We start from the raw sequence: 24,389 nt of genomic DNA, 5'->3' as shown, positions 1-24,389 counted from the left end.
GAGTAGGAGTTAGTGAAGGGAGGCGTGTGGGGGGGAGCATAGACGGAGATGGTTAAATGACACAACAAAGATGAGCAGCTGACAGTTTGCTGCCGATCCTTCAGGAGCATTGTTTACATCCAGACAGGCGCTGCAGGCACCCCCCTCATCTCCATCTCTCCATCGCCCTGTCTCTCGCTCTATCATTCCCTCTCTCTTTCACTTTGTCTCCCTTTCTCATGGATGGGGGTGACATGTGGGGCAACGCAGGAGCTCAGTGTGGTGTGTGTATGTGTGGAGTAAGGGAGCTGTTGTAACAAAATATACATATTTTCCTATTTGGTCCTGCACATGCAAACACACACACACACACACACACTAAATTAGGCTTTATAAACCTAATGAAGAAAACACTACTGTGCAATGAAAGCCCACTGATTTTCACCATCAGGGTTCCCTATTTGACTAGTGAGGCTTTAATAAAGATCACCACTTTAAATAAGCCACTGTAGACTTGTATGTGCAGATAAACTGATAATATAGTGAAACAGATGGAGATCATATAGGTTGCACATTTGACTGTGCTGTATATTTTTGCTAAAATATATTTAAAACATTGAAATGTCCAAGAAAAATACAGTCTGGCTTTTTCAACTTTTACATGTGTTCTAAAATATAGAGTATATATACAGCACTGACTGATTCCTTTAATGACAGAAAAATAAACGTCTACAAGTGTCACATGTTTCAAAAATTGTTAATGCTATGAAACAGTCTGAAATGAGTATTGATACAAATATATGATCTATAAATGATGTATTAAATATAGTGTTATCGTATGCTTTTTGTACTTTGTTGTGTACGTGAAAGAATACTGCAAGAACACTGGTGTGATCGTTATTACACCTCATACATGAGTGGACAACATGTTGTCCTTTGCATTGAAGCTTTGCAATAATTATTATGAAGCAAGAGAACGCACGCACACGCACACACACACACACACACACACACACACACACACACACACACACACACACACACACACACACACACACACACACACACACACACACACACACACACACACACACACACACACACACACACACACACACACACACACACACACACACACACACACACAGTATCAAAGCACAGTGTTGATGCTAAATGGATCTTGTACCTGATTGCATGTGTACCTCTGACTCAGTGTCTAGAGTTTTCGCATGTGTTTTGACTTCATATATATTTTGGAGAAAAGAAAAAAAGATGCCACCCATACAAAGAGGGCACGCAAATACAAAAGCCCTGTGCATTCATACACACATCATCACCAATCAGCAATAAGGCCATCTTTAACCACGGCCCGACTACATTTCATTGTGTGCACGGGTAAGTCTGCAAAAATTACAGCAGATGATTTAACATTTAGTAAGGGAAACATGACACTCGAGCCAATTTAGTTTCAGCTCACTTTGTAGCATGGCCAGATGCTTTTGATATGTGCATTGAATTTTCAAACGGTTTAAAATCATAGCCGGCCTTTTGATCACAGAGAAAGATTACGTTGTGCTGTGGCACAGAGAGTTGGGCGGATTTCACTTACATAATAATTCTTTTTTATAGTCAACACAAGTAAAAATCAGCAAACTGGCACAGAGAAAGAGAAAGTGTCCACCATTGCTTTAAAAAAGGAGTTTACTTACAAAAATGAATGCTTTTCTAAAGTTTGTTTAAAAGTAGTTCTGAAGTAGAGTCTTTTTTTTTAAAAACACTGAGCAGGTCCATAAGTAGATTAATCAGGAGTAAAAGAAGAAGTACTTACCTCCTCTGAGTAGTGATCTGAGGGAAGAGGGGGGTAGTCACACTGTTCTATCTTCTTACAAAGGGAATAAAGATTCATCTTATCTCCATAGAACGGACTCTGTAAGGCTGCCATCTGAAAAATAAAGAGAGGAGGACAGAGGTCAGAGAAATGTAGAGGAGAAGGGAGAGAAGACCAAAGCAAAAGGAGAGTGAAGGAAAAACCCAGTCCAAATTTCAACTGGGCCTACACAGAAGACTTATAGATTTAAGGAGGGCTTCGGTCTGAGAAACAAATAAAGGCAGACAACAGGTCGATATTTAAGTTTTTATTGTACCGGAATGAGTGGTGGTCTCATTTTCAAGCTAACCAAAAGTGAAAAAGTCCTTATTATCTTTTCTTAGCTTGTATGTTTGTTTTTCCTCTAGTTTGCAGATCCTTTCTTCAGGACTTCTTGGACAACTTGGAGGAGAAATGAAGGGTTGGAGTAAGACAGAGGAGAGTGTGAGGGGAGCGGTTGCAGTGCACACGTCTGAGAGAAGGGAACTGTTCAGTTTGCTGGAGTCGAAAAAGGAAATGTATACTCTAGAAATCAAATGCAAGCAAGCAGAGGAGAGGAGAGGAGAGGCAGACGGGGAGGGTAAGGAAGAGTGGAAAGGATAAGGAGATGTTGGCTGAGTGGAAAAAGGTGAGGAATCCCTCTTGCCTTTCTAAGAATAGAAAATATTGCATGCCATTTTTGCCAGGCTGAGTGGCTGACTCACTTCCTATAAAGGTGCATGCAAAGGTGAAGCCTGCAGCAGACAAGCATCCAAAAACATGTTCTTGATTCTGTGCTTTCAAAATAAATAACACGTGTTGGGCCAGATTACATGAGTTATGACAAATGCGTATGGTTGGGATAGCTGTCAGTGTTTACAATGAAGAGCTGCTCAGAGACGTTGGAGGTTGCTGACTTTGTTTCCATTAATAACACATAGTAGTAGTAGAATATTTAACAGGAAGAGGTCAGCTGCAGTACGGTGGTAAATATAGGATATCATAGGAGTTTGTTGCCGGACACAAAAAGGCTCTCAGTATGCAAAAGTGAAGTGTTGTGTGTATAAGTTCATACACTGCACCTGTAACAGGCTAAAGGACATCTCTAAGCACTTTGAAATGATGCTACAATGACTCTCAGAGGAGAGGACGTTAAAATAAAAGCGAAACAAGATTTAAATCCATCACAGGTTTCTTTGAAGCATATTCAATCTACATGTGATGTAGAGAAATGTTACACTTTCAATGTTGTTACTGATAGCACATAAGTGGGGAAAAATAGGAAAAAGCAGCAAAAATTGTCTTAAAAAGGATTAGAAAGACAACACAGCTGTTTCCATAATGGATAGATTACAATTAGAAACAGTTAAAACAAATAATTCAGGTGTCTGTTTACTATCATACAGAAACTGAGCGGCGTGTGTTTGACAGCCTGTTAATCGGGAGTGTGAAAAACAACGACAACATGTCTACATATTAATCCAAACTGAATCGTTCCATACAGAGGACAGCATATTAGTGTGAATCTTCAACCTTCCACGGTATCAAACGTAAAACAAACAAAAAATATATTATATAAAAGTATATAACTATGTGTATATAGGAGCATAAAAAGAGTTGTACAATAAAAGAAGCTGTTGTTCAGTTACAGTTGTGACAGGATATCCTCCTGTACCATGGAGCATACAAACATCTGTACGGCAACAAACAACTACAGGTCATTTCTCAGCATTCCTTTAAGAGTTTTGCCCATATGGGGATTTACAAATACACCTTTACAGCTACTTCTTAAAAATACTGAAAATGTTCATTCACAGCTCACGTTCAGCTTAACCGAAAAGTCAAACGTACTTTTTCTATAAGCATGTTGACCAATGGAAAATGCCACAATTAGTTGCATGTAGCAACAAATGTAACCCTTTGATAATTCTAAGTAACATCAACAACTTTAAGGTGTTTTTTTTTTCTTGCACAGATGGAAAAAAATCCTTGCACCGTAAAGGGCAGAGATGGCAGAGTCTCTGCCTGAGCTTTCCAGTGGGAAACTCAGAAGGCAATCTCTTCTCTGGACAAATTCTACCGAAATATATTCGATGAAATGATCACGCTTATTCAGGATATTCTCACAGAAACGCACAAAGTGAAAAAGGATCTCCCTCTCTGTCTTTGCTTGGACACGTCTCCTTCTCTCTGCTTCAACAATAACACTGACACAGCGGCGGTCCACAGTGATGAGCCGGTGAGGAAATCCCGGTGTCTGTCAGCTAAGATCTCAATCCATCAGTAACATAACCTCATAACTGTGAGCTGAGATTACACATTTGATCCTGAAGTGATTTAGAGACAAGGACAAATAAACAAACAAACAAACAAAAGTCCATACTGTAATGAAACTCTTTGAAAACTCAGCATGGAGGACTTTACAGAGAAGACACTGACACAGCGTCTCACAGCTAACTTCATTCATTATGGTAACTGTAAAGACCCTCGTATCATAGTAAAGCTACCAAATAGAAAGTTTGATCACTAAGTTAGTAGTGTCTTGAAAAATAAAAAAGAATGTGTTGAAGTCATAAACAGATATGATTGAGTTGCTATTCTGCACAGCTCTGATAACAAGCTTGAATAAATAAGATGATCACAGTCCTTTATAAGTTTGCCTGGGTGCTGCCATTTAAAGCTCCCAATAACAAAAAGTGAATATAATTGTGTAAAACTTGTTTAATTAAATCTGAAATTGCGCACACATCGGACATGTCAATGATTACATGTAATAAAGTGGGGGTCTTTTCTCACTGGTTCAACTAACTAACTAAAATAAACTTTGAGACAAACATACAGTGCAACACAGCATTTTAAGACATGAATACTGAAGGCTCAGGGAAGCACGTTCCAAAAACGAGTCCACTTTTGTCTTGAAAAACCTGTAATGTTACAGTTGTTGATTTAACTGTTTCAATATAATCAACAGTTAATTGGATATTCTCGGCTGCAGCCCTAAAGAGACCTGATCCGCCCGGAGAGGTTAAAAAAAACAAAAAACTTCAGATTTGATCATGAGACATTTATCACAAAGGTCAACCGTCATCTTGCAAAAAATAAAACCTGCTATCTCAGTTACTCAGAAAAAGGAGAGGGCAGTGCAAGGCAGACTCAGCTTGCTGTTCTTGAAAGAGATGCACTGGCTAAACTAAATAGGTTGACTAAAAAATGCTGATTATTAGCGTTTGGTTTCAGTGACTTGGAAAGGACAATGCTGGAAATTACTTTTTATTACTTTACAAATATTTAACACCTTTTAATGTTGTGTAAAAGGCAAATGGACCCTCGTATGGTGTTTCCCGGAACTTAAAATTTCTCAGTAAGCAGGAGAAAAACAGACTTAATCAGCCGACTACAGACACCAGGAGGCAAAGGGTTAAACAAGACCCCCTCGTATTTTCATGCATCTTCTGCTTTTGACAGATGAAAAATGTCAACTGTCCTGTTTGTATTTGGGAGTTTTTGCACTATTCATCTGCTTCATTAGTGCCTGCTGCTCCTAGCCCCTGACAGCTGCCGGCCCCCTGCTCTGAGCGCACACACACACACACACCTTTTTTTCCAGAGTGTGTCGTCGCAATAGGTTAGATGATTGACTCACTCTCTGACCTCTGAGGCCCCAGTGTGTGAGTATAAAACAATGTGTGTGTGTGTGTGTGTAAGGTTCATTGATATTCCAAAGACATACAATGCACACGCATGCCTGCTGTCTGTCTAAGGGGTGTGAGCTGCTGGTGGCAGAACGTATGCACAACCCTGCAAACACAGAGTCCGGCACACGCTCTCACACACACACTCTCACACACACTCTCCCTCCCTCCTTTGTTCCTGGGCTCTTCTTCAGCTGGGCAGGCTCTGCTCTTTCTCCGGCCCAGGCATGTAAAGCTAGCATCCCTGTCCATGTTAAAGGTCTGGATTTGGCCTTCCAGCTTAATTAAAAGTGATCCTGCTCTCTCTCTCTCTCTCTCTAGCTTCCCTCCCTGTACGCCAATTAAAGGAGCTGCATAAGGATCCAGGATCTCCCTAACCCCTCTCTCTCCCTGTGGCTGTTGCATCCAGGGACTGAAAGGCTTCTCACAAATTCTCACTCATTTATAAGGACACATAAAATTATAGCTCCATGAAAATAAACACCTAATCATAACACACATATGAAAAAGGATAGATTTTGTATATGTGGGAGTATATCTCTCATACACTTAAGACACACACAGTAAAAAGCGAGGAAAGCATGACTTTTTTATGTGCTCACTGGTCCTTCATGTGGTTTTATGATGATATATTAATCAAGGCAATAAGTCAAAGTGTAGGGACAGTCATTAAAAATATACCTACACCCAGTGGAGCCATGACTGCTCCACTTCAACACACTGAAAAGGGGAGAGGGAGGGAAGAAAGATAAGAAGATGAAGAATGGAGGACGGAGATCAAAGGTGCAGATTGTTCTAGTGGGTTTGATTTTTCAGGAAAATGAATAAAGTAACGGTCCCATCTCACTGCAGTTAAACTTACAGTTCAGCTTTTGTATTTTAGCATTTTAAGGAACAGTTCAGCATTTTTCAAGATTTGCAATTATTTTATTTCCTGATAAGAGTTGAATGTGTAAGTTAGTATATCGCTCATATGTCCATGAAATATAAAGCTTCAGCTTGTAAGTTATGCAAACTAAAACAGAGTAAAAAAAAAAGTGTATTTAAACAATGCAGTCTCTGTTTTTATTTATTTATTGATAGTATGAAAGAGAACCGAAACTTAAAAAAAAACATCTCCAGTCATGTTTTTTAACCCAAAGAAATAAAGAACTGTATAATTTACCCAAATACATGGGCAATGTTTCAGTACGGACATGAAGGAGTTTCTTGCCATTTTTGGTCATTACAAACAATAAATTACTTCTGGTAATCTGGTGCCTAGGTATTCTATTTTTGTTGCTCTGGTTTTTAATAACAGTTGATAACATTGATATCGTTTTAGTTTTTAAGTCAAATTCTGATACTGTGACAACCCTCAAATGTTTGATAGGCAACATTTGGAACAGCATTATATGGACAGTGGTAAGAATAACATTTATGTTAACGCATCGAAATCTACACCTGAATGACCAAAAAAAAAAAGATGCTAAGCAGCAGGCTTTGAGTCCAAAACCCTTCTTACTTTTTCAAGAACATGTAGAGAGCTAGCCACAGGGCCAACTCATTGCATGTAAACGCCAGCTGCTCAGAGCCCAGCATTTCTGGGCCTCATAAAACCAACAGCAAAACAAGAGGGGAGGTAGAGGAATAAAGCAGGAGGCATGAGACATGAGCACAGTCAGAGGTATGGATCGCTGAGCTCCTGCAGGAAAGGAGGCACATTCCAGTAAAGCTTTTCAAGATATTCCCCTCTGCTGCTCAGCTTTACACAAAATAAAGCAAACCACAAAACATCTGCACAAGCCGGGGACCTACAGTGTGTGTAAAATGCATTTACTTTAAATACCAAGCTAGTTAATACAGGAATAGCTAATGCATACATGACTGAGAGTGCTAGGAGACCACAATCTCATCGGCTGGTGCGTGACCAGACCCTCTCCTTTCCTTCCTGGTCACCCTGGGAGACAACTACAGCAGCTGCAGCATCCCTGTGTGCCACAGCGTAGCGGGTTTGTGTGAGGGGTACGAGGCAGGGTCAGGTGATGTAATGAGTTTGGACACGTGAAGAAAGGGATCAAACAGAATGGGAGATAAAGATAGACGCAGATACAATGACCAGGTATTGACGGGCGGACCCTTCGGACCCTTTCCCAACCCCCAGGCGAAAGAATAAAAAAGGCAGGCGCTCTCAAATGGAACTGTTTCTCATACAAGGAACCAAACTCCCTGGGATAAAGATACGCACTCATGGACACACACACACACATACACACACACACAAACATACAGCAGCACAAACCTCAGTGCTTACTGTATGTTCAGAGTGAAATCAATGAGTACCAAAGGGATCAGGCGTGGATTTCTATGTGAATTCCTTCTGCCTGAAGGTTAAGTGAGGAAAAGGGAGGCATATGGAGGGAAACATAGCAGAGGGGAGGAGATAGAGGAGCGAGTTTGTCTGAGAAAGAGGTAAGTTTCCTGACACAGAATGCACTGTGGAGCCCTCTCACCAAGAAGAGTGGAAACCAGGAGTCTGCTCTTCAAAGAGAATATGCATGGCGTGGTGAGCACTGCTCTGGTAACAATGAGGTTGTAAAATCTTTATCTCCACAGGCTCTTGCATGGCTCACCTTGACCTGGTGGCTGGAGTTCTGTATCTGCTCTTATACATGCAGTTCTTTCTCTCCCCCCCCCCCCCATCTTCCCCTTCTCTCCAGCAATCTATAACCCTTCTCTTGCTTTTTGTTATTTTCCACTTCTTACCCTCTGCTCCCTCTAACCTTCTATTGCATTTCTTTTCATTCCCTCCAAAGACCTTTACTGCCTATCTCCTTCCCCTTCTCTAGCTTCCTATATGCCTATATAGGTTCCTAAACTTTTTACCCCTTGCATCTTTTTTTTCCCTGCCTCCTCAGCAGTAAGTCTTCCTCTTTTCTCACTATGGCTCTGTCCTTTCCTCTTCTCACCTCTATCTTGTTTTCTAAGTATTCAGTCCAGACACTGACCCCTAGCAGGTTTCTTTAGGGTGATAGTCATAAAAGATCAATAGACTGCTCCCCCTCTGAAACTGCGAAACAACCATGGCTCAGGCTGCACATGAAATACCTCCTCAACAGAGGTTCTCCAGCTACAATTAAACCAATGAAATTATTTGATTAATGTCTTTACCTAATGTCAGTGTCAAATAAGGGATAAAGAGCCACCCAGAAAATCTAAAAAAGAAAGAACAAAGGTGTTCAAACAAGCAGGAATTGATCTTACAATTAGTTTTAACTTAACCCAAATTTAAAAAATGAAAAAAAAAAAAATTCTCTGAAAATGTACAACATCAAAACGAATTTAACTTTAATTCTGCAGTGCATCTGTGGTGACAAAATTGCATACCTGCAGAAAGTATGCAACAGGAGACACATATACTGATGCAGTCTGTTTTGTATTCATGGTAAAAGTAGCATCCTCCATGTGCAAAACACTAGCAGGAGACATAAAAAACTACGAAAAACAGAATGTGACCTGCAGCACCCACTGCTTTCAGCCAACCAAAGCCATGCATTGCCTCGGTGCATTGTGGGAAACTAATTAGCATGAAGGACTGTGGTCTCTGAGCAACCATGACCTGCAAGCTGAGCTAAAACTTCTTCCTCACGCATTCTCCACCTCTATGCCCGAGGCGCTGTAGAGAAGCTGTAGTCACTGGTGCGTTGAAATGCAGCCCAAGTGATCAGCAACTCAGGGGAGTTAGGAGAGAGGAGGAGAGGAAAATGTGGGTGTTTCCTCTGCCGACAGTTTGTCTCTGGAAGTGAGTGTGTGTGTGTGTGTGTATGTGTGTGTGTGTGTGTGTGTGTGTGTGTGTGTGTGTAGTAAGTGCATGTGAAGGTTGGCGAGGTGAAACATCAGATTGACTGCTATCATCCATGTCTATCACTGTTCTCCTCCTCACTTTCTCCCCTTTGTTCCCTCCTCCTGGGCTTGTTTCCACTCAGTGTGGTCTGCAGCAGAGCCCTGTGGTGTTTCGCTCCTGACTAATCAAACTAGTCAGTGTCACTGGGCGGCCTTATCTAAAACACATGGACATGTCGGTTCCCTTATGTCTCTTGATCTTCAACGTTTCGCAGGTTCTTGGGCAATGTCACTTTTAACTGAAAAAGCCTTAGGCCTTAGCTGAGCAAGGGCAGTTGAAATAAATACAGAAACAGGCATTGAAACAGGTAAACACATGTAATATGGCCCTAAAATACCGTATTAATATGAACTCAGTACAGACAAATAAGGGAAAATTATGCTGTGTGCAGGTAACATTGTTCAACATTGTGATGGCGATGCAAATGTTAGTGCATTTTAGCTGAAACTCACAGTTTCCGTGTCCTATCTGCACAAAACCTTCGTTTGCAACATGTCCTTCCTAAATCCCCCAAAAATCCAGACAGCATTTTTCTCCATGATTTTGGTACCAAATATTGTGAGGGTAGCAGACAGCCTGCTTGGGCTTCATCTGACTGTATTCAAATGGTGTGAAAACTTGGCCTTTAAACTCAGGCCTCCTTCAGATAGGTACAACGTATTTTAACATATGTGCGTAATCATTGCGATATATTTCAGACATTTGCGTTATGTGTTTTTTGCAACGCTCATAACACAGTAACAGTGAAATTGCAATTAATTGTGCCACCCTTAAGAAGTGTGTTTGTTATTATTCCAAATTAAAACTTCTAGATAAACTGGACGTAATTACAGCACATCCACATCTACACAGTGCAGGTGGTGAATATTACTCCACTGTATGTGGGATTGAGGATGGTCTGTTTGTGTTTGTGTTTGTGTTTGTGTTTGTGTGTGTGTGTGTGTGTGTGTGTGTGTGTGTGTGTGTGTGTGTGTGTGTGTGTGTGTGTGTGTGTGTGTGTGTGTGTGTGTGAGTCAGAGCCGATGTGTTGGCACGTCACTCCTACAGTCGACTGTGAAGGTGACAGTGTGTGCACATATTCTCGTAGTTTACCTCGTAGAGCAGGCATCCTAGCGACCAGATGTCAGATTTGAAGTTGTATCCGTTTTCATGTATCCTCTCCGGTGACATGTAGTAAGGAGTACCCACTAGAACACAGGGAGAGAGTGAGAGAGAGAGAGAGGGGAGGGGTTGAGTGAGGGGGGGAAAGGGAGAGACAGAGATAGGTAAAGGTAGGAAAGGACAAAGAGAAAATGAGCTTTGATATTTTGCATTGCAATCCACACAGTTCATCAGAAGCACTAACAGCGCACACAGAAGAGGACTACTATCTAAGCACAAGTTTCCAAAACAAGAACTAAAGAAAGATTTTAAATTAAATCGTCTGCTAATTTCAAGGAAGCTCGAGTGAAACAACATTGAATTACATTAGATATCATCATGTTCACTGATACAGTGCATGCAATTCTACAAGTACCACAAAGTTGCATGCGTATGTGCAGCAGACATACTCACACACACAAAATGTACATGAATCAGTTTTGATTACTGCGGCTCGGTAATGATCTGAAACAGTAGTCAGAGAATATGCCCGGGAAGCAGCCGTGGAGCCTTAAGAGTTGGCTCGTTTCTGGTTCTGGTTTGGAAACTCAAGAATCCCCACACTGCCATGGCGGCTGGCAGAGCTCCAGAGAATCAGACCTTCACCCAACTGGACGCAAAGAGGAACCGCAGCTCAACATTGACTCAGTAACACACTGCAGGAAGCTTTGGATATTTGCTGCTTTCTTAACTGAGTCTGACTGGCTGCTTTTTTCATTTGCTTTCTGTTTGCTGTGATTTCCCATATAAAAGTCTATCAAGCACATCCAGCAGAGGTTTTATATTAATCACATATGGTTAAAGGATGGAAATTTTAGCAGGCCGCTAACCTGTGCTGAGCAGCTCTCGGGCTGCTTATTCCACATCTTCTCAGGCAAACATGTGAATGAAGGCTTTCTGGAATATGAATATGACAGCTAGACGCAGCTTCTGCTGAGTTGGTGTACAGCGTCCATCAGCAGGAGCGTCGCACATAAGCTCTTGACAATGTGGGTAGACTAGCCTAGCTAGCTTCACATGTCAAAATAATCAATGTCTTCTTGCATTCTACTTGAGATCCGTACTGATTATTACCTGAAAAAGGGTTTTTTACGCTATATATTTCATCTTTATTACTAATTCTGTTTCTTATATCTCAATAGTTTCAGTGAAATTAACTAAGTTGCATGTGTGATTACATGATAGACCAATGACCTATTTGGAATAAATTTGATTGTTTGCTTGTTTAATGTTATTCGGTTTATGCTAAATCAGTGTTTCCAACCTATTTTTCATTAACCCCCTTCCACATGTATCTAAGAAAAACAGAGACCCCCCCCCCCCCTTGACCCACACAAAAAAGTGATACATTGCTGTAAAAAATGTAAAGCCATTTCTTATTGTTTTTTATTGATAAAATCCAAAAAGAACAGGCCTACAAACCCTAGTTCTTACCAAAAGACTGTAGTATAAACTAACCAGTAAGCATGTTATCATGATTTTAGTTAATGTGAAAATCTAATTTTGGCAACCTCAGAGCAGAGAAAGCCTCACTCCCTGAGATCTTTTGCGAAACCCCCCTTGGGAACATGGACTCCAAGTTGGGAACCAATGTACTAAATGTTCCCTCAGCCTGTGGTGTCCAGCACTAAGCCATGTGGGGCTTCTCAGGTTTTCAGTCTCATCACACATGAAAGTTGCTCAAGTTTCTTCCTGCAAGAAATGACTGTTTTCACATTTATTATATGTTTTTTGAGATAATTTGTGGACAAAAGCCTCAATCAAATGAAGATTGTAGACTGAGGGCTGAGGAAAAGCTTATTCTACAGGGTAACTGGCAGTCAATGAGCAATCAGCAGAAAGAGTTGAAGTTAGCTGGGTAGGTAAGAACAGCTCTCAATGGAGAAAAAAAAACAGGCAGTCAGCCTGCAGGATATAGGTAGGACAAAGCCATAACTGCACACTCACTAGCAGTACCCACATGTTCGTTCACACACACATACACAAATTTATACACTCCCAAGCCAGTCTGCATATTAATAGGTTGGAGGAAACTCAACTAATGTAAAAGCAATTAAAAAAACTATTACAGGGGGAGCTTTTCTATTTGAAGTCTAGAGAAACTGAAATGAAAGCTAACATTGTTTAATTTCGTTACAGATCTAATTTGGTCGAGAAAACACACTTTAATCTTAAATGTGCCGTTTTGAATAAGGAAGTGTTACCTGTCATTCCAAAAATAATCAGTCTGCAAAGGCAGCCAGGAAGAGAGAGAGTGAGAGAGAGAGAGAGAGAGAGAGACAGAGAGAGAGAGACAGAGAGAGAGAGGAAGAAGAATCCAGGGACTGAGAATTGCTGTTTTAATTGGTCATCAGGTTGGTATTGTGGTTTGTGTGTATGTGTGTGTGTGTGTGTGTGTGTGTGTGTGTGTGTGTGTGTGTGTGTGTGTGTGTGTGTGTGTGTGTGTGTGTGTGTGTGTGTGAGCTGTGAGGTCTCATGGTGAGGTCTGAACAAGCTCCCCTAACATTCATTATTAGTTGATTAAAAAGAATCAGCCTCTCTTATGCTAATAGTTGCGTTAAAAAAAACATCAGCGGCAGACTCAGTAAGCATGCTAAATTAAGGGCACATTACTTATTCATGCAAATAAATTGAGAGTCATGTTGGGATTGATTTCCATTATTGTGAATGGCTATGACAACACTGTGTTCTCTGTGAAACAGGGTAATTGTTGTCATATAGGAGGTGAGATGCCATACTGAATAAAGAGCCCCACACTTCTATCCTCATGCTGTTTTTCTTGAACACAATTTTTGATTTGATTGCACAAACTTGCTGCATTTTATCTGAATGCTTTTAGAGGCATTTCATAGAGAGTCCTCATCAATCCTTCTCAAATCGTTTCTCTATCCCCTGTTTTTACATTTCTGTATGTTTGACAGCCATAAATCTCGAGTGCTACGATTCAGTCTTTTAACCAGACCCTGGGCAGAGAGTTTGGGAACCTTTGCTCCATCGTTTTCAACCAATAAGATAATAAATTGTCAGCAGCAGCACAGCCAGGATAGACATAATCTCATAGTCACAACGCGTTCTTTGGATTCCCTTATAGTCCCATTATGTTTTCATGGTTTTCTATATGTCCTGCTGAGCCCTCGCCCTCTATTTGGCTCCCCGCCTACCCGACTCAGTTTCACGACTCGCTTCCTTTCTTTTATAAGATAACCAAGTCTTTAAATACATGTTGAAATCCTCATTATTATTTCCAACATCACCCTCCCTCAAGTCGTTCTGCTTCTTGTTCTCCCTCTTCCCCTCTTCTTTCCTTTTCCCCCGGTACTCATCGTTAACACCTCTCTCGTTACAGGTGTTAATTGCAGGTATATTATACTACTTATTTCTGCCAATTGGCTAGTCTCTCATTCCTCTAATGATTGCATCAGCTTTCCACTTACTACCAATCATTTTTTTGTCGTTTTTTCTCTGTAAACCAACTTCCCCTATAGCCCTGCATATCAGTCTTAATATTAAAAAGCATAAAGTGGATAGTGTGTGTCTCTTGCCTGCTTGTAAGCATTTATGTCAGACTCAGGCCAAAGACTATGGATGCGTCACTTGTGTGAGTTTTTTTGTGGGTGCAATAATACAAGTACATATGGATGTGCACGAGTCCCAGTGCACACATCTGTATAGGAGACCAAGAGTCTGAGTGTGTGAGAGACAAACAACTGTGTGTGTGTGTGTGTGTGTGTGTGTGTGTGTGTGTGTGTGTGTGTGTGTGTGTGTGTGTGTGTGTGTGTGTGTGTGTGTGTGTGTGTGGGGGGGGGGGGGGTCTATGTGACTGCAGGCTGCTGTGAGTTGAAAGCCTGGGAGCTGACAGGCTGTATGCCTGGACCTCCATCTCATCTCCACCACCCTGCTCCACTGTTCAGCTGTATGGCTGGGCTCATTACAGACCCACGTTGGCACGTGATTGCACGTATGCACGCACATACACATCCTGCTCTTCCTCACATTCTTCCTTTCTATCCCCCTCTCTTGCTTTCCTATTTTTCTTTCAGTTTTTCCTTAGACATTGTTTGATTATCTCATTTTTCTATCTACACCTTACTCCACTTCTTTTCCCTCTTTTTGTCACTCTGTCCTGCAAAAGTCTACCTTCCATTTTCTGATTTTTTTGTCACCCATTCTTCTATAACTTTGTGCTCCCTACTTTTCCTCACATATTGCTTTCTCATCTGTCTCTCTGTGTTTTCTCCCATTCTCCAACTCTAGTTTTCTCACACCTTCTATCGCCCCTCTCCTTTCTCATTCACCTTTACCTTCGGCTTTCTCTCTAGCTAAAAGTCAGGGCACAGGAGGAATGGAAAGTGGAGGTGGAAAAAAAAAAAGAGAGCGGAAAAAGGGAGGACAAATTTGACAGAGAAACAGTTACAGGAGTGAAGGATATGTGACAAAGAAGGACAGGCAGGAGGTCTGCTCTTGTCACAAACAAAAAATGTCAAAGGGAGAGGGGAGACATAATGAGGGGAAAATAATCTGCTTCTGCAGGAAACAGTTATCTCCTAATATATTCTTTTAAAATTCTCATGTAGTTAAAAAGTAAACATATAACTGTTCTAAATCAAATCTCACCATGCTTTCACTCTGTCCTGAAAGAAATATGACACTGTAATAAGCAGTTTTTAGGAGATTCATAAAGCAGCCTTGGTTGCTTCAGATTAATGATGACAGTATTCCAGCTGACCCCTGTATGTGTGGGGGTGCCTATCCTCTGTTGGCCTAAAGAGGGTGCTGTGGACTCAACATTTAATGAGCAATCACAGACACTTCCCCCAGCTCTCCTGGCACTGCAGGCTGCTCAGTTGATAAGGCTTCTGCTGAGTTGATCATGTGATTCACACTTTTCTCAAATGCTGGGCTGCTGCTGTACAGGGGCTGAGAATAGCGCTCTGCTTGTGGTAAAAACTGTTTGACATGGGGAAGTGAGACAGCGCGAATGGCAGCGTTTATATTTGTTCATGGATTTCATTTTTCTGCATTTTCCCAAAGCTGCAAGTCGGATGGCACACTCGCATGTTCCAATAGACCAGGTTAAACCCCCTCCACTACAGTGACCTGTGCTACATTTTCTTTATGATACTAGACATTAAGCTGCTTCAACACATCACTAGGTGATTCAAGAGAGAACGTTTAACAACAGGACTGTAAATGCAATTTAAGAAACTTAGTGATCAATTTCAATCATCTTTTGTTTTATTGTCTGTATAATATAAATTGCGGGGGTTCAGTGAAGTATTCAGTTGAAGTGTATAGCCCACTTAATGCGTAAAACATTGTCATGTGGTCACTTGGTCATCAAAAGAAGTACGGTAAATAAATATCTTATAAAAGCATAAAGAAATATGAAATGTGCATAGGAAATATAATTATATAAAGAAATATGAGTTCAATGAAGAAGACTAAAGATCACTAGTACAAGGACAAATTTGTATTTTAAACACTAGGACACGGTAGAAAAGTGTGTGCGTGTATGTATATTTACATGTCTGTAACTATTCTTGTGGAAATAAATTAGCAGCCGAATGTTGTTACACTCCCCCCTTAAAATTATTGAAATGACTCCTGAAGAATAACCGTACAAAGCCCATAGTCATAAACACCTGTGTTACAATTAGATTTTTAATAAATGGAATTATTCTATTGTCCAGTCTGGAGAACCACTCTTAGTTTTTGACTTAACCTGAGCCAACTGACACGTCTTAATTATTATTTGCAATTGAAAGCTTAATTTCTCACATATTCAAACAAAAATATAACATGATATGATTGAATTTGCTACATGTGACAAATGCACCAATCAATGCCAACAATGACCGTGATTGTAAAGTTGGCTGGCTTGTTTTATGGCACACAGTCACGATCAAGAGCTGTGTGTTGAAGGCCTCGGCACAGTCTTCATCTGTGTTAGGTTTAAAGGTCAAGGCAACAGGAAGTGGCTAAGTGGCCTATGAAGGGGCGGGGCACAGCCTTTGCCAGGCAGCATGACTATATGACACATGGCTCTGGGCTCACCAAGCCTAATGAAACACATCCAGCGCTGGGTGATTAGTGGGGGCCGCTGTGTGTCTAAGTGTCTGAGTGAGCGTTTGTGTGTTCATAAAGAAAAAGGTTTGTGTTTAAACGTGTATATGTAAGGACTGTTGTAAATTACCTAGCGAGTGAGCGGCGGTTGTTTTGGAGCTGAAGAATCGTCCCAGTCCCAGGTCTCCTAGTTTCACTACTCCAGTAGCTGTGATGAATACATTGGCTGGCTTGATATCTGGAGAAGGAGAGAGGAGAGTGTGTGAATGTTGCATTGAGCGTTAACCATAGTTCTAAAATAAAGAAATAACAAAAATAAAAGTGAATATTCTCTGGAAAGGGAGGACCATTAGGGAAAGTATTGTTAATGTTTATGTCTCTGAAAAACAAAACTGTATTACATGCAGTCTGTTTAGGTTTACAGTATTGGTACACTGTTTCTATTGCTTTTTCTAAAGTAATGTCAAACTGACTTGCATCCGCCTTTGAAATTTACTGCTCCAATATAATCGTAAGCAGCTTTTGAATAGGCGGTCTCTGCGAAGTGGTCATTACAGCCCAGAGCTCAGGGTTCATTAGTGTCCCTCTGCTATAATCAGAGTCAGTCCAACGGAAGTACACCACCTGTAGCCGTGGTGTGTGTGTGTGTGTGTGTGTGTGTGTGTGTGTGTGTGTGTGTGTGTGTGTCAGCAGCCTTCAAACATGAATCCAGATCTGGATTTGACTGGGCCCTACTCAAAGCATATGTGCCCATAAACACTGTGTTCTCTGGTCTATATGTTGTTTAACACCCTCACTTAAGCTTTCTGTCAAATGCAACAAGGTTGTTAAATCTGAAGAAAACGTATTGATTTTATGTTTTGTTTTTATCATATTTTTTCTACTTAAGAGGTGGTACGAGATGTATTTTATGTGGTATACTAAAAAATAGTAAGAGGAACATCTAACAGACGTAGTGGTAGTATGCTGCTTAAAATTAACCTGCAGAAACATGACTTTGGACATGATGCAGAAACTCAACACCAGCAAGCAAGGGCTGTTTTGGTAACACACTCTCCCTGTTTTCGACAAGTGTAGGACCTGATCTCTTTTGTTCTGGAGTGTGTCCACTCATCACTCACACCAGTCACAGACAAGTTTGGGGTAGTATTCTATGGCCCTGTGGAGAGCAGCTCATTGTATCCAGAATGCCTCTCTAATGTGAAACCAGTGCACTACTCTATCATAAAAATTAAAAAAAATAAAGTCAATGAAATATCAAATATTAAAGTCCAGGATTGATAATTTGCCATGTAAAAGGGTCATACAGTCTGTCATTAAGACAGAGATAAATTTCACAAAACTTCAATAAAATTGAATTGAATTATGAGGAAAATGGGTTTTCAAGGGCTCAGCTTCTAATTGTTCTAATGCTTTCAGACATTATTCATATGCTTCATCATTTCTTTGTGGTCTCCTTATAAGCCATATTCCAGAGGAGTTAGCACTGGTGTGCTAATTTACTGCTTAACATGTATAAAAGTAAGTGAACATTTTTATTCAGAAAAGTAGTTCAATCAAAGTCTAATGAATTAGATACAATTTCATAAGTACTCCAAAATGTTGCTAATCTCTCAAAATTAAAATATGTGTTGTTGCATGTGCATGTGTTAGTGTTTGTGTACACTATGTGTGTGTATTAGGGGCTGCACAACTTCAGATATTTGTAATTCAACAGTCATGTGATAAAAGTCGAATCGAAGTCAACTTGTCACTGATGAAGTACTGGAGAAGGGAATGCTTTGCAATCAGCAACACTATTTATTTGTAAACCTTACTGAATATGCTGCTGAGAGCACAATAACATGTGTGCTACAACTCCTATATAAGAATGCAATGTTATAAAAAAAAGTCTATCCCGCTAAGTCATTAGTCCACATCCGGTATAAAGCATCATCACACAGCTGTAAAGTGAGTATGCATCAACTCACCTCTGTGCATGACTCTCCTGGAGTGCATATGTTCGAGTGCACTGCAGAGCTGGACAAAGTACTTCCACACTGTTCTCTCCGGGATGAGCCTCCTCTGCTTCTTAAAGTGCTGCAAAGTAAACACAGGAGCACACAGACAAACACACACAAATACAAAAATACACAAATATCGTTACAAATACAATATCTCAAAATAAATGGAAAAAGGGGCTTGAGTGACACGGAATACAGTTTCAAGATGGTAGCAAAATGTTTGTCTGCTAATTCAGCATCCAACCCCAGACTGCGTCCCCAGCCCTGACTCCACTGTTAATGCAACCCAGACCCCTCTCCTCACAGTGTGTCCCTTCCCTAACCAAACTCTGTCTCATTTTCTCAATGACCTACAATAGAAAGCACATGCATTCCAAGGAACAGAGAGAAGAAATCTGTGGTACCTTCCAAAGCTCTCCCGTCTGACGCACAGCTCATTTGTAAGGTAAAGCCTTCAGTGGCACAGTGCCTCCAGATGTTTTTAGCATGTTTATTTATTCAGGAGGGCTGTGCGAGGTATTCTAGGTCATCAGGACAGTGGTCCATATCAAAAGAAGTTACAATGATGACAAGGCTTTAACTTAGGAGGAATGGCTGATTGATTCACCATGACAAGAATAAGATGAGGTGGAAACTCCTCCATCAACAGCAGCAGGTAAGACTGAGAAAATGTAAGAATTGTCCTAATCGATCCTTTTTAAAGGTTAAAAAAAAACAACGTCGACTTTCACCGGCTTGGATGACAGTCTTGCCCATGACCATTGTACTTGAAGAATTTAGCAGACATTTTTACATTAAGAAATGTGTAGTTAGAGCAGACGCACAATAAGAGAACATTTCTGGGGTATCAGCAGAGGTAACAATATAAATCAAACCTTTACATTTTATTCAGGTGAACATAATTGATGGTAATTCTTTGGGTTTTTAAGGATGTTTGTCTGAGCATACAATAAATGTATGTACAGCTTGCTGACCACCTGTACATTCATGTTTATGCATTGGAACAGAATCAGCTCACAATCTGTTAGAACTACTGGTGATTAGTTCAACACTGCACAACATAGTAACACTAAAATCACCATTATTATTATTATTATTATTATTATTATTATTATATGTAGTAGGACTAGTAGTATTTATTATATGCACTTGTTTTTAAGACACACAGTAACATTTTAAGTGAGTATGTGATAGGAGGAGGAGGGGGGGCTAAGATGTACCTTTCCTGTTCTTACCTCCCTGTCTCTCTCTGGAGTGCTCTCTTAACGGGGATACTTTATTTATGGAACTACATTAGTTTTGTGTATATAATAGTGAGGGTGTTTATTAAATGTTGAAACAGAACACCTATAGTCTCTGGTGAGGTCAGAGGTCAAGTAGGAAAAATGACAGGATCTGTTAGAATTACTGGTCAATAGCTTGACTGAAAAATGTGAGAGAGAACAAGGGAGGCAGAAAGAGAGAAAGGAAAAAGCCAGAGAGATGAATGAGGAGACTACAAATAGTGGAGAATTGAAAGAAGCAAAGCAGAGGTAAGAGTGGCATAAATGATGGAAGGTGTGTGAGAAAAAAAAAAGAGAGGGATAGAGATTGAGAGAGGGAGGGATAGACCTTGGCCTACATCCAAACAAAGCCTTATTGAGAAGCCATTCTTCCCGTGCCCCCCCATTTCCATATCAGAGGACCGTTTGATGTCAGTGTGGGAGCACATAGACACCCACCAACACCACCACCACCCTCTTCTCCATGCCTTTTACAGCAAACACCGCACATGCAATATTCTGTAAGTGCATGCAAATCAAGGACCATTTGATTTCATTTGAATCCTGAGATGGTCAGAGAGAGAGTAATGGAGAATGAGGGAGGAAGAGAGAAAGGATGAGAGAGCGGCGTGGAGGACGAGAAATCAAAAAGAATAAAAAATGTTAAATTCATTCATGGGGGGGGGGGTCTTCTGTTTTAAATATGGCACACTGTATGAATGTGTTTACTTCACATTACGGCCTGAGGAGGAGGAGGAGGGGGAGGAGGAGAAGGGGGTGCTAATCCATGGCACGCACCTCTGGACTGTTACTGTTACATTTGAAAAACAAATCATTTAGAACTGTGCAAGAGACAAATGTTGCAGAGGATGGGTGTGTACGTTGGTATCAGACTGTATGTTGTCAGAAGCCATAAGGAGATTACACAGTTTGAATGCTCCCAGCATGCTCGGTTGCTTAGCTAAAATAGCAGTGACGCTCAGTGGTTTGTTATTGTACCTCTTCAGGCTGCCATGATATCTCTTTGTAAAGTGCATTTCTATAAAATGTGTGTGTTGTCTTTGGTTGTGTCCACACATTCTTTACTTACAGAGTGCACCCTATGTGAGTATTCAGTGTCTGTGTGTGTGTGGGATATATATCACTGGTGTATGTGTGTGTGTGTGTGTGTGTGTGTGTGTGTGCTGAGCCTGCCATGTTCACTCTCTTGTACCACTAATCCTCGCCTCTCCTAATTTGCTGTGTTGAACTGTGCAGATGTGGAGCTGCTGAGTATGACTGCAAACAGCTTGTCGAGCTGTGCCGATACAACGCTGCGGCATCATTTATGCATGGGAGAAGACCGGGCTTTTTACATGCACACCACTAATTTGATATACTGGCAGGTTTTTAGAATAACTGCTGGTTCGGCCTAACTCAAAGCTGAATAACAGGGTGAGCCTGAGATGTAATCGCTTTCACTTTTGAACAACCCTGTTCTTTCTTCTGCTCCAATTTTAACAGCATGCACCCTTGAAAAAACACATAGGGGATCTGGGTTTAAGACGTGGTCAAGTTTATACATCCCTGGGCTCAAAGCCAACTATTACAAACTCTGTTCAAAAATACATTTGCATTTATTTGGACCCAGTGTTGATTTTCCGAGTTAAATTATAACAGCTCTATATCGAGGGAAATTAAGTGAAGATTTAAAAGCTGGGCAAATTTTCTGCAAGTGACATAGTAGTGGATTTTTTTATTTACTGATTGATTTTTTGATCTGTTTTGTTGGTCAACGCAGCGACTTTATGTCTTGATATACAGCATATTATGTGAAGATAAAGAGGTATATTTCATGGTGCTAAAATGTAAAACAATATTACCGCAAAAGTAACATGCTGCTAGTGTGAAGGCCACAATACAAAGTCAATGAGTAAAAAAAATAATTAAACCTTAAACTGATTAAATAGAATCTCAAATTATTGCTTCTGTCCTGATATATAATGTGTAAAAAAGTATAAGGAAAACATATGCTATGCTCAGTGTCTGTTCACACAACACATGCTGACACTTTATGACCATTAATCATTGCTTCATCTTTACAACTTCCCTTGCACAGACTAGGTATGTCAACACAGACTATTGGGATTAAAGGGGGTTTGCAGGAGGTCTTATATTCGTTGGTTTTTGGTTTCAGTAAGGGATGGATGATTCAGATTGACTCAGTGTCCAGTTTGTCAAAATCCTGTAAAAACGACAAACCACAGACCTCCTGCCTCCATTCCTTTTGTTGTAAAAAAAAAAAGCCACATCAGCAGTCTGCTGCTTCTATGATATCATTCCTTTGAAGTGTGTGATATGGTGTTGAACTACTTTGTCAGATATTGACTAAAGAATTACCGGTAGCCCTAAAGAAAAAATGGAATTGTTGTTTTTTCTGCCAAACCAAGACTTCCTTTTCTTCTTCTTATTTGTATTTTCTTCTCTGTGTCCTTTAAGGTCCTTGTGGTTGACATTGTTCTTGGAAATGTTCCTGACCACATAAACAAATCAACTGCACTTCGAGGAGTCTGGGCGACAGTGTTAGCTGGTGGGGTCTGCTGTCTGTGGGGGGGGTTTTCATACCTTGATCATACGTGAGAGGTCCCCTGCATCTGCCAGCTCCAGGACTATGTTCAGCTCATTGTCCTCAATAAAAGACGCGTGGTACTTTATCACATTGGGGTGGTTCAATTGCTGTGGAAGAAAAAGAAAACAGACATGTCATGGAAAAAGAAGCAAACAGAGGCCATGTTGGTGGAATTTGTCACATTCTTGGTGGTCACACTACCTAATCTGAGACTGGAAGTCATTCCTTGTAGAAGCTACAGGCAGTAGCAAACATATTAAACAAATTATATCTAAACATTACAACCGCTGATAATAGCAGAAGTTTTTGTCATAAATTGCGTAATCCGTGGTACTTTCACCTCCAGTTTAAAAAGACGATTTTTATCCATTTTTGGATTCCACATTTTGTAAGTGTGGACCTAATGAGACGGTTTTGTCCTCCAGTGTGACAAAGCTGGGTGATATGTCACAACAGCCCCTCTGTCTGTGATGACAACAACCCATGTGTGACACTCACACACGCACACACACACAAACACGTCTGACAGGCTGACATGGCTGGCAGTCAGAAAAACAAGCATCCTAGGCTCATCTCTGGCTGAGATTTCTTCCTGTTGGTTGGTCAATAAGGCAGGAACAGCATTCCTGGTAGTAAACAAAAAGTCTCTATCCATCCAGAGCAAGGAGGGAAAGGGGGGAGGGAGGGAGGGAGGGAGAGGGAGAGAGAGAGAGAGAGAGGGAGAGAGGTGCAATGAAGGGAAAGAAACAAATGACACAGTGACACAGACAAGCAAAAGGAATGATGGAGACAGGGGTGAGAGGGAAGGGAAGGAGAACAAAGGTGGGGATGAAAAAAAGCAGAGACAGATAAGGTGAGTTAGAGAAGGGGGGTGGGGGGTGCAGGAGGAGATGCGATATGTGGAGAGCTGGAGACATGGAGCTGTGTGGCGTGGCGATGTCGAGGGGAGGGGGTGATGCGAGCAGACGGAGCAGTGTGACACGCGTCCTCCACTCGGCTTCGCTCTGCTTTCTCTGCTGTGATTAAAGAAATGTTCATGCTCCGGATGATGCCATGAAGAGGGGAAAGGAGAGCGCAGTACAGTACACTACGCAACACTACACTCTCCACTCCATCTCTGCATCCCTCCACAATCTCGCCTTTCCTCACTCGTTCTCTCTTTCCCTTTCTCATGTCTCCATCTTTCCTTCTCCCTCCCTTGTCCTCTCTTGCCAGATGTATTTTTGGCTCAGAGTGGCAGTTCTGCATGGCTCCACACTGTAGCACAGCCAGAGAGTGATGACAAGCCCCCCCACCCCACTCCAAACCCACTCTATTTCCACAAATTGAACCTCAGGCGGAGGATACAAAGAAATAAAGAGATATGCTCACATGCAAATGTTTCTATAAATGATGGATGGGAGTCTAGTGCAAAACAACTATCATTCATTGGGAAATATCACACAGAGGCTTGCATGATTATGTAATTACACACCAGCCTGTGTAATTACTTAATCATGCAACAACCAATGTGATATATTTAGTTAGCTGATGATCTGTTTCAAAAAGAGAACAAGATACTGACGGATGCTATCTGATGGTATTAAATTAAGCATGATAATAAATTAGGTTACAGTGTATTTATAAATGGAATTACAGGCTCATAGGGAAGCAACTGGTAGGAACATGAACTATAGTTATATAAAGCAGATTTTGATGGCCATCTCTAGCAAAAAGGAATGCCTTCTGTTGCATGACATATCTGTACATTTCAATTGTCTTAATAAGAAAATGAGTAAATATTTAGTTGTTTGAGGTTTGTCCTTTTGAAGTGGAACTATACAGTATAAAGAGTGTGAATAAGGTGGGATCTCTGATACGACACGATACGATACTGTATTTTACTGTACGGTACAATAAAGTAAGGTACTCTA

At 40.9% G+C, this 24,389-nt stretch overlaps 1 protein-coding gene across 1 annotated transcript in view; it reads right to left on the bottom strand.

The window, feature by feature from the left end:
- Positions 1–24,389, bottom strand: part of nek7 (NIMA-related kinase 7) — a 58,205-nt gene that overhangs the window by 2,698 nt on the left and 31,118 nt on the right. The window contains exons 5-9 of the mRNA XM_061034139.1: positions 22,473–22,583; positions 18,574–18,682; positions 16,734–16,841; positions 10,493–10,587; positions 1,808–1,921 (exon numbers count right to left, since the gene is read on the bottom strand). Coding sequence (XP_060890122.1) covers positions 1,808–1,921; positions 10,493–10,587; positions 16,734–16,841; positions 18,574–18,682; positions 22,473–22,583 — 537 coding nt within the window. The remainder of the gene's footprint in view (positions 1–1,807; positions 1,922–10,492; positions 10,588–16,733; positions 16,842–18,573; positions 18,683–22,472; positions 22,584–24,389) is intronic.

The sequence above is a fragment of the Labrus mixtus genome, chromosome 3 (genome assembly GCF_963584025.1).
Source record: "Labrus mixtus chromosome 3, fLabMix1.1, whole genome shotgun sequence".
Lineage (NCBI taxonomy): Eukaryota > Metazoa > Chordata > Actinopteri > Labriformes > Labridae > Labrus > Labrus mixtus.
This window is presented reverse-complemented; position numbering and strand designations above follow the sequence as displayed.